The 10,502-nt window shown below is 35.1% G+C and overlaps 2 protein-coding genes across 27 annotated transcripts in view; one reads left to right on the top strand and one right to left on the bottom strand.

The window, feature by feature from the left end:
* CEP295 (centrosomal protein 295) overlaps positions 1-734 on the top strand; it is a gene marked incomplete at its 3' end in the record, with an annotated part of 47,159 nt that extends 46,425 nt beyond the window's left edge. For 2 of the 5 annotated variants that reach the window (XM_081063943.1, XM_081063944.1), the window contains 2 exons: positions 4-349; positions 428-584. In XM_081063943.1, coding sequence (XP_080920069.1) covers positions 4-349; positions 428-584 — 503 coding nt within the window. Of the gene's footprint in view, positions 1-3; positions 350-427; positions 585-611 lie in introns of those variants that run through there. The other 3 variants (XM_081063942.1, XM_081063940.1, XM_081063941.1) reach the window with 3 other exon arrangements.
* On the bottom strand, positions 657-10,484 carry TAF1D (TATA-box binding protein associated factor, RNA polymerase I subunit D). Of its 22 annotated transcripts, none has more exons than XR_013994262.1 (14): positions 10,286-10,484; positions 8,671-8,792; positions 7,574-7,949; positions 6,583-6,758; positions 6,238-6,295; positions 5,769-5,862; positions 4,799-4,840; positions 3,666-3,710; positions 3,444-3,478; positions 2,516-2,565; positions 2,128-2,174; positions 1,499-1,565; positions 1,019-1,067; positions 657-791 (listed from the first exon to the last, which is right to left on the bottom strand). XR_013994262.1 is itself a non-coding variant. In XM_081063946.1 (10 exons), the coding sequence occupies exons 2-9, from the start codon at positions 8,727-8,729 to the stop codon at positions 3,462-3,464; spliced, it is 867 nt and encodes a 288-aa protein (XP_080920072.1). In that variant the 5' UTR covers positions 8,730-8,792; positions 10,286-10,484; the 3' UTR covers positions 2,457-2,488; positions 3,444-3,461. The 22 variants fall into 22 exon arrangements, 2 of the variants coding, with proteins under 2 accessions (XP_080920072.1, XP_080920071.1); XR_013994275.1 differs by having other exon boundaries at positions 5,698-5,862; XR_013994259.1 differs by lacking the exon at positions 3,666-3,710.
* Positions 10,485-10,502: the final 18 nt, after the last annotated feature.

Below are 10,502 nucleotides of genomic sequence, written 5' to 3' on the forward strand. Positions count from 1 at the left end.
CAGAAACGCCTCCAAAATTTACACCTGTACCAGGGAGCTTACAAGAAGCATTTGTAAAGAGAAAAAAATCATTTATAGAGAGATCCTCCCAGAGGCAGAAAGAAATAAGGAGTAAAATTCGTGTGTCTGAAAATTCTCAAAGCAAAATAATTAAGGGGAAATCTTCTCCAGGTATGTTCTCAAAAACACTTGTATCCATTTCAGAAGGAGAATCTGGCAGGAAAATCTGGTGTATCAAATTACTTCTTTACTTAGGTTCATCTTTAAGTCCCCTAAAAAGTATGAACAGAGTGTCCCTTCCTGAAGACAGAAAGACTGCACAAGCCCTCAGGCATCAAAGGGCCCTAAGGTATGAGTGTACATACGTATGAATAGTCATACACGTTTCTGAAACACCCATCTTTAATTCCATTTAAATCTCTTACAGGTTTAATAATCAGTTAGCCGAAGTAAAACAGCAAACGGAAGAGAAAGCAAAGCAAGCAGTTTATGCCCAAAACAGAGCAAGGGCAAAAGAATTTCACAAGGTGAGCAGGGTTCCCTACAAGTTTCCTTATCAAAGGCACAACACAACTATTAACTGATGAATCCTATTTTTATTCTCTCCACAGAAAACACTAGAGAAACTTCGAGCCAAAAATACATGCTGACTTTGTAGAAAATGTAGGGTTTTTTAATTATGTGTAATACACGCACAATTATTTAAAGTTAATAAATTTTTATTTAAGAAATTCCCCATGTTGTGATTCCTTCCACTCACTGACTTTGTTCCTGAGTTTGAGTCTTAATCCCTAAAAAAGAAAAGTAGACAGTGGTTAAACTTGGGAAACATTTACTTTCCCATATCACCATTCATTGATTTATGTATCTCCTCAGGAAAACATAGCACTAGTGAGTGACTACTGTACCCTATGGAGAACTTCAATCTTTGGTCACAGCGTTAAGAGCTCCTGGTTTTGATCCCACAAGCTCTCTTTGAAATGACCTACAAATTTTCTATTTTTAAATGTATACATACCTTTTAAATACAATTTTTGCTCAATCCACAGCTGTCATGTCACTTAGTCCTATTTAACAGGAATAGAAATGGTCATGTGATCATACCAAACTATCTGGTCACTAGCACCCAAAAGGATTAGAGACACAAAGGACATCTGCATGACTCCACAGACCTAGGCACTCACTATTCAATATAACAGCCACTAGCTATGGTTATTGTAAAATCTTGCTGCTTACCAATGGCTATTACAAAATCATATACACCTTGTATTTATACTGGACAGTCTGCTCTAGGAAATGTAAATAAAACAAGGGATAATGAAATGTTCCCAATAGGATGAATGCTAGCAACGTAGCAGAAAGAAAACCTAGTGGGAAAAATATTTTGTGGTCATGTCCACGGCAAATGAGAAACTGCATTCTAAAAGCCTTGGTAATGACCATTACATTATACTTGGACAAATAATTTGGTATGGTAAGATAAAGACAAATAACTTGCCATAGTTCTTTTAGTTGGGCTTCTTTGATTTCCACTTGAATACGGACATACTTCAAAAATAACCCACCTATGGAAAAAGATTTCAAAATTCATATTGGACTAAATTTTTCAAAATGAGGTATTGACTATCAGGTTCTACAGTATCCTAAAACCCAGTTCCCAACCAGCGTGTACTGAAAATTCCAAGCTTAAAATTGCAAATAGTTGGAATAAGCATCTTTTCAATCCAGTTCATTTAAAATAAATTTTGACTGATATGAAATGCTCTCCAATCATTAAGTGCAAAGGCAGCTTTTTGAAACATGCATGTTTCAGGGAACTTTTATCTTAGAGCTTTCATGTTTTAAAATGTAGCACGTTTAATGTAGATGGATGTTCAGAAAGGCTATTCTCATTCAGCCCATTCAGAGCAGTTGAACATTTTGCCCATCATCATAACATCATGCTGATAAACACACGGTGGCCTAGTTAACATCTAATCTTTTGTGGTGATTAAATAAACTACCAGGATGGGCTGCTGGAAGAATTAGATAAATACATGCAAGGACATTAATGCTGAAGTTTTATAAAGTTTAAGTCTCCTTTCTATAAAGTATGAGGGAATTTGAGGGAATAAATGAAAATCTTACCTATAATCATTGGGACTGAATTTCTTCAAGCAGTTTACTTTAAGGCCCTAGAAATTCAGTACATTGCTGTTTTGGCAAATGATCTAATTAAGTATCTCCCCCCCCCCCCCATATTGAGTATTATATCCAGATTTTACTCATTGAACCCTAGCAAAAAATGTTACAGGTCTCATTGTCACCACTGCAATAAACTTACTGTGATGGAAGCATAACCTGTGTCTCAATGTAGCCACATTAACTTCTGGACACCATGAACAACAGTGCCCATTTTCATCTAGAATGAGGCTTTAGTTAACTTTTTCTCAAGCTTCTCTGGTAGACGTTTCCGCTGATTACATGCTATCCATAAAGAAATAAGCTCCTAGAAGCAATAAATAGAAAGCCTTACACGGTTCGGGTCAGAGTAGATGGATCTCCCTGGCTCTTAATTTCAGACACCTTAGAAACAGAGAAACATTAGTTCATCTGAAGATTATGTCAGATGGAACAGAATGAAAAACTATAGGAAAACTGTATCAATAAAAATACCAGGTTTCACATGCACGAAGACAAGAAAACCAACGATGCCACATACTGAATTTATATTGCACTGTCCTTTGAACACCCAGCAGGAAGAAACTGCTGAATGCAGATACCATACGAGTGCAATCGTGACAGAACTGTAAACGCCTACTTCAAGTTTGCAAAACAAATTATTCTCACAAAAATCTCTAAAATTAAGTTCATATAACAGGTAAAATAATTTGACCTTTAATCCTTAATTGTCTCAATGAGGCTACCACATTAATTGCATTATAAACCCAGTAATTATTTCTCCTGTCTTTCTCTGCACTAGAAATAAAGATGACAGTCACTCAAATTGTTATTAGGTGGAATTCCTTTCCTGTTTTAATATTAACATATCCAAGTACAAGTTATTAGGATCAACCGTATGGAATTGTCAGTTTAGGAAGTGCAAAAAGGGCATTTTCATTCGGTAGCCTAGACATGAAGTCTTTTTTATTTTTTATACCAATTCTGTATATAAATGCAATTAGGGAAAATACATTTGCCAAGATTTTGACAATTGTTTTATACCTCAAATGACATCCTTTTGTTCAGTCCTTCCTGATAACGTTGATGAGATGACGTAAGAACTTAATCTTTTGTTTATTATCAATTAGCCTTGATAATAAAGGTTAAAAAGGTTCCCTTATACACCATTATTTCAGTGAAAGTCACAACCTTTCGATGACACTGAAGACTTATTGTACTCAGAATTTACGTTTTTCCAGAACTATAAATCCTTAATAAAGTTCAATCAATATTCCACTCACCTCTAAACATGATTAAGTTCAATTCATATTCACTCCTACAGAGAAAATACCAAATAAAAGATTGACAAGTGTGTGATTAAAAACTAAAACCTACAGAGCTGTATTCGGTTCTGTCAGAATTAAGTTTTAGTTCATTCTGGATCATCCAGCAGTTGAACAGTTAAATTCATCATCTGAACTGCAATGGCAACCCAAATTATACTGTCACCAATTAAAACTTACCTAAGCTATCACACCCTAGAATAGATCGTTGGGATATACCAATACCTAAGATAAAAAAATTCACTATTAGGTCTTTATCATAAAGATAAGGATTATAAATATAATATAAAGATTATCATAAATGACAAATGCTTTATCATTTTAGCAGCTGTCTTGCCGTTCCTTCCCACAGATCTAACACATAGTTCTGTGAGTAAAAGAAAGCATGTATTTACTCTATGAGGCGTTTCCAACGATGTAGGTCTACAGAAAAAGCCCCATCGGGATAGACCTCAACCATTATTTACACTTTTAAAAAGATACAAACACTCCACAAAAAGATAATTACTAGAACTGTGATCTGCTCCAGCCTCTTCAATGAGTTCAAAACTGTGCAAACAGTAAAACATCCTCCCATTTAAAATGAATTTAAATCATCCCATAAATTAATCATAATGAATTCTATCAATGCTGCTTATAAGAGTATACTCATATACTGACAATAAAAACATGTAAACTGCCAACTATTATAGATAATCCAAAGGAAAAGATTTCCATGTGTAAATTGACGTGTTGACTTTTATGAACTTTGATACTGCAGTATTTTACCTATGAAATTCCCAGAGAACAGAAAAATTTTAACTGAAATTTTTGCGTTAGAATTTAAAAATTATATAAAATATTTTCTTCTTACTTTTAAGCAAGTATAAAAATATACAAAATTTTACTGTGGCTGTATTTATGTCCTTATTGTTTGGGAAACACCGGAACACAAATCAGGCACTTTTTAAACTTTACATCATTCAAATTTTGAAATCTTATGTCTTGTGTCACCATTTCTAACATTACAGTATTAAATCTACCTCAATTTGCATTAGGCATTAATTAAAATTGTTACACGTACTTAAAGTGGGCATAATCAAGATTCTGAATATTGCTATTGCCTAACTTAGTTTTGAGACCCTTTCCTGCAAGTGAAGTGAAGCTGGCACAGTATCAATATAAAACATGTGACTCCTCAAGATTAATTTTCTGAAATCATATCATAAACAGAAATTAAATTTACCAAAAATGTCTTTTAATAATGAAACATGCAGTGGTTTAGATTATCTGACAATGTGCTACATTTAAACAAACCGGATCCAAAAACTCACCTATGTCCTTAAGTCCAGACATTGTGTTTTCAAGATAAAACCCTAATAAAAAAAGAAGCCATTGCTGTTTCATGTCAACATTAAAACTGGAATACTAAATCAATACAGTTGAGACTCCCTGCCCTTATAGCCTATGCTTTTCAATGATCAGTTCTACAGTCCTGGAAGCAACTTTCTTATTTATCAAATGCTCCCATCACTTTAATCTGTTTTAGGTATCGTGTTCCTTCTTATATGTATCAAAACTCATACTGAACGATGAGTCCTGGGTTGCAAAAGAGGATTTATTTTTGCACCTGTCTGTAAGTCTTTGTCTACAAATTAAACAAAAAACAAATACAAGTGCCATTGTAAAATGCAATGAATATATAGTGGCATAATCATCAACATACAGTGGTGATAAAAACTTATAGTTGAAATATTAGTTAAAGGAAATTTGTGTTCATTACAGTACTAAACATTTCACAATAAATGTCACTTGTCTAAATAAAACTGGGATAAAAATACAGTAGGGATTTCAGATATCCTAACGAGAGTGGTTGGTAGTGATCATTTTAACTAACATTTTCTTTTTAGGATGACAATCTGTACTTCTTTGATTCAATGCTTAAATGACACGTTTACGTTTTCTTACCATGAAATAAACAAGTATAGGCAAAAATAATAGGACCCTATTTATTATTAATCAAGTGATTGTTTCTGCTGTGAAAGCTTCAATTTTTTACACATAATTTCATTGTTTTAAATTGATTTCCCTAAGACTTCTTAACTCTAGCAGTTTCTTTCACAAATTTGTTCAGAAGTTCTTTTTTTCTCCTTAGATTTTTAATCACTGTGCTAGCACATGTATTCACATTATCTTTACTTTCCTTCTGTCAAGTTTCTTTTTCTCTATTTACCTTGTTTGACATGCAAATTCCCATATTCCTTTCAGGTCATTGTGTCTTCTGTCCAATGCTTTTTGACTTACTCTTTTTAAACACAGCAGCCTCTTCACTGTGTTCTTGGTCTAAATATACATTCATCTTTGGGAATTCAGAACTTACTATGAAATAATTATCCGCCTGCATAAAAAATACCAATATTAAGCAACAACTAAAACCTTATTGCCTTAGTAATTACACATAACTGAGGTCCAGGTTATTTCAAATAACCTGGAGACTACATCTACAAGTTAAAAACCCAGGTTAACTTCTGCTTTTATTTACTCATTTGACATCCTAGTAGCAATACCACATATTAAAACTTAAACAGAATTGAAAAGTCCACATTTCACCGACTATCCAAAAAATTCATATTCTTATCCCTGCATTCCCTACACCAAATGCATTGAGCCTTTCAAAAATTAAATAGACTATAAGACAACAACTACTGAGTAAGATTCTTCCTATACCAAATGCTGCCCTTCCAAAATGAAATGGGATAAAAATATCACTTACCACCAATTTAATATCACATTCGTCATCATGTTCAAGATTCGTTGCAACCTCATCCTCTCTGTAACATTAAATACACCATCACTCAGATAACAAAATCTTCTATAACCCAATTAAATAGTATACTGTATGACGTACAACCGAAGTAGCAATACTAGTCAAGGAGAAAAACTACTGTCATGTGGAACACCCCAAAATGAATGTCATGTGCCAAGCTCCTTGATTCCGTGCTCACATCACTATTAAAGTATAAACAAACTGATAACATAATATGGAGCAATTCACATCAAAATTTAAAAACATTTGGTAAAATCTATGACCAAAATCATTTCACAAGATTAAACTTACGCTGACTCTTCAATAGGAGAGAGAGATCCATCGTCATCCAAGTATTTATACCTACGACTATCAAGGTCTTCTTTTTCTAAATCTTCACCAACATTCATCTGTTTCAAGGATTCCTTCAGGTGGTATTCATACTTCAGTTTTTCAAGGTAGTTGAAAAATCCTCTTGCCACTGCTTGCTGTGTATCAAAACCACCGGATTTTTAAGTCACGGCCTTACAAAATAAGCTTTTCCTCAATCACTCAGCAGATGCCTTTGTTCCAAAAATAGCAAGGATCCCCTTACCAAGAACTCAATGACCTTGATTTAACTACTCTGCCATATATATATGCAGTTCACATGTAATGTCAAAGGCTGGTAAAAAGAATTCAGTGCTACCTATCAAGTGAGCAATCTTACCTAAGCTGGTACCAAGAAAAACTGAAGCACAAGTCTTGTGTTGTTTGGGAATTACTAAACACTTTTACATTCAAAGAGAAATTTCTAATGTTTATTATAATCACCATAAAACACAAAAGTTTAAGGAGTTATTAATCTCTTCAAATAAATCAGATACTAGATCGAGGGATCATAAGTTAACTACACAAACATTAACTCAAATATGTGAGTATTCTGCTATTAAGGGTATCAGGCAATTCTGTCAGAAACTGAACACTCAGCATCTGTAAGAAAATGAAATTTACTCAAGTTACTGAACATGAAAATGAAAGGTGGGTGTGGATTTGACCTAGGTTACAACTGGGAATCATCTCAGTTTGGGGTTGTTAAAAACTTGATAGGATAAGATCAAAGGATTTTATATAACCAGCGTTGGAGCACCTCCTGTCACTGAATATACCAGGGAAGATTCCACCCAGAAGCCCACGTGAAGTTTGAGCTGAAAGATAGGGTGGTTTTTACGTGGCAGTTAAGTACATCAAAATCAAAGTGACCAACAAATCATTAAAAGCACTTCTGCTATGGTATATCCACATATATAAAATACTGACTCACCTCAAAGCTTAAAATTTTTCTCCAAGGTAGTGATTTTCTCCCATTCTCTGATTCTAAAAATGGGAACTCAGGTCCTTTATCTTTAAATTGTTTATTTATTTGTGACCTTCTAGTGTTTTTCCTTCCTTCTGGTCTTCCCCTTGGTCTTCCCGTTGGCTTATATTTCCTCTTTTTATACTTCTTTTTTTTCAGTCTTTCAAAAATAGCTTTTAAAGTCAATGGTCTTGGTTCAAAAGATGAGTCACTAGATGAATCTCTTGCTTCAACACTTTCAGGTGAATGAACAAACTTTCTAATTGTGTTTCTTTGCCTCCGTTTAGGTGAGTGAGGAACACACTGAGTTTTAAATAGGCTGCTACCAGAGGAAGAGTTATCACTAGAAAAAGAGGGGAAACTTAATTGCATCCTCTTTATATAACAGAATGCTTATTACCAGTAAAGTACTTTTCTTTCACCAAAGCAGGAAAACATGCTCAAGATAGTTTTTAAAGATGGGCTCAGTACTAGCCAAGCACTTAGTTCTGATCGCTCTACTTTAAAATGGCCCCAAATGCCAAAGCACTCACTCACCAAATGAACTTCCAAGAAAAATACAAGTTCTACACAGGTAGTCTTGTTCACTGCTGGAGGCTCCTTTAAATAACACAAGAGTTGCCTAGTAGATATACTAGAAATACTGATTTGATTACCCATTGAAAACCATGGATGAAGGAGATACCGCCAAAGACATAAGCCAAGCATGATGTGCAGTAAGTTGTGTTTTTGCTTATTTTCCGAAGTTGATTTTTAGGCAAGATTGCCCACTGATGTCCATTTTCTTGTTATACAATTAGATTTAGTCAGGAAGCGATAGATGGCCCAGAGAATATACTGTTTTCCTGGGTTAAGAAAGTGTTCCACTGTCAACTATGTAAGTACATAAACTTGGAAGGTCTATGTAAACCAGGTTTTTCTTTTCTAATTCTTGAAAATTACCCTTACCACTCATTATCTACGATTGATGCTTTCCTGGTAATTCAAATACAGTACATATTATCATCGAATCTAGTGTTTTCCAGTAAAAAACTGGTGGTTAATACAAAAAAAGATGCACTCACCTTTGAGTGTCAATTTCCATAGCCGAATCAGATGCTGTTACATAGTCAAGAGAATCCATCTTGATATGTATATTCTCCAAGTCAAAACTATTTGTCACTCGTTCTTTGCTTTAACCAAATTTCTGACAATATAAAAAACAAATATGTAGTTTCCTCGAACAAATAAATTCCAGCACAAATAGCTAATATCCAAAAATGCAAAATCTGATGTAGATTATGCCATTATATGTAAATCATGGCAAAAATCATTTACAGGCCTTTAATATTTTCATTTAGGAAGCAACCATTTCAGATCAAATTTTAAAATCTAGAAGTTTTATTCACAAGTTCTTTCATTTGTGTCTCCAAAGCTATCCAATGGAACAAGATTCTAGAAAAGTACTCATTCCCAAGAAAAATATCAAACATCTTCCCATAACAGTAAAAAATATAATTTCAACACTAGCCATATAGTAATGTGCAATTATGAGTATTAAAATTCAATTAGTGGCCCAAAAGCCATTTTCCAAGAGCAGATAGGAACTCCTAGGAAAAACTTACATATAAAGCAAGAAGGCCAGTCATAGCCTCAATATACCAGAAAATATAATCATCACAATTTACTATCTCAATCCAATACACCACACTTTAAACTCCTGGTATGGAATTTTCATTTATGGCCTCTTTCCACTCATAATACAATTCATCAAAATCACTGAAACCTCTTTCCTGGCATATTATCTTTTTGCCATTATGGGTATTAATTTAAAAGTTTTGACTTCTCAAACGCTTCAATGAAAGATGAAGACTACAACGGTGCCCTTTGTCTTTTTAAAAAATCTCCTTGGAAGATTTTACAGTAGTTTGGGCAAAACAATTTTTAAAAAAGATAACATCTAAATACTGTATCTCCCTTATAGAAGATGCTATCATTCTGCCATTTTTGCATAGCTGGGAATGACAAAAACGAAAGGAATCTTAGGATAAAATAGAAAAATATTTCAAATATAGGAAATCAATAAAGTCACAAAGATCCTATATTTGCAAAACATCCAACAGACTCACGTGGTAATTTCATGGTCTCATTGTAGGTTTTTTTTTTTTAATGCAACTTCTAATTAACTCACGAAATAAATGCACAAAAACGAATTCAACAAAAGTTGGACCAAAGGCACTGCTGGTATTCTTGGGGTTAAAGTGGAGTTAACTGAAAAGCCACCTTTTCGGACACTTGGTTAGATAGCATTCCTACTTACGCGTCGTTTCCTATTCCAAGATTCTGCGATGAGGCCACGTGGCCAGACAGTGCACTTCACCAGCGCTAACTACACCTTTCACACACTTACCACGTGTGACCTTGGGGCGAGTGTTTCCAGGAAGGACTTAACCTCAAGCCTGGAAAACGGCCTAATTGTTACTTCGCACTAATGAACTCAGAAAACCTGTATTGTCTATAATACTTTACAATACAACCCAGACACCGTGGATCACGCCCCAAACAACCGCGAGCCCTCCACCCTCAAGGCCTGACTTGTATGGCTCGATGTACCCTAGCAACGTGGGGGTCCCGGGAAAAGGTAGAAAAGCAACCGCTCCCGGCCCCAGCAGACCCGTGCGGCCATGTTCTCTTCCTTACCCATCCAGGTCGGCAGTCGGCTTGCACCAAAAAGCAGCGGCTCACGAAGGAACTCAGCAGCGTACTCGCAGCCTGTAGCCCAGGCCTCAGGGGCTCAGCACTGCAACGTGCCGACATCCACCAACCTCTCCAATTGACCGAAAGAAAAGGCTGGGGTAACTGCGCGACCCAGTTAAGAGTGGGGCCAAAATCTCGCGATAACAATTTACTTCCGGAA

The sequence above is a fragment of the Rhinolophus hipposideros genome, assembly GCF_964194185.1.
Source record: "Rhinolophus hipposideros genome assembly, chromosome: 10".
Classification (NCBI taxonomy): domain Eukaryota; kingdom Metazoa; phylum Chordata; class Mammalia; order Chiroptera; family Rhinolophidae; genus Rhinolophus; species Rhinolophus hipposideros.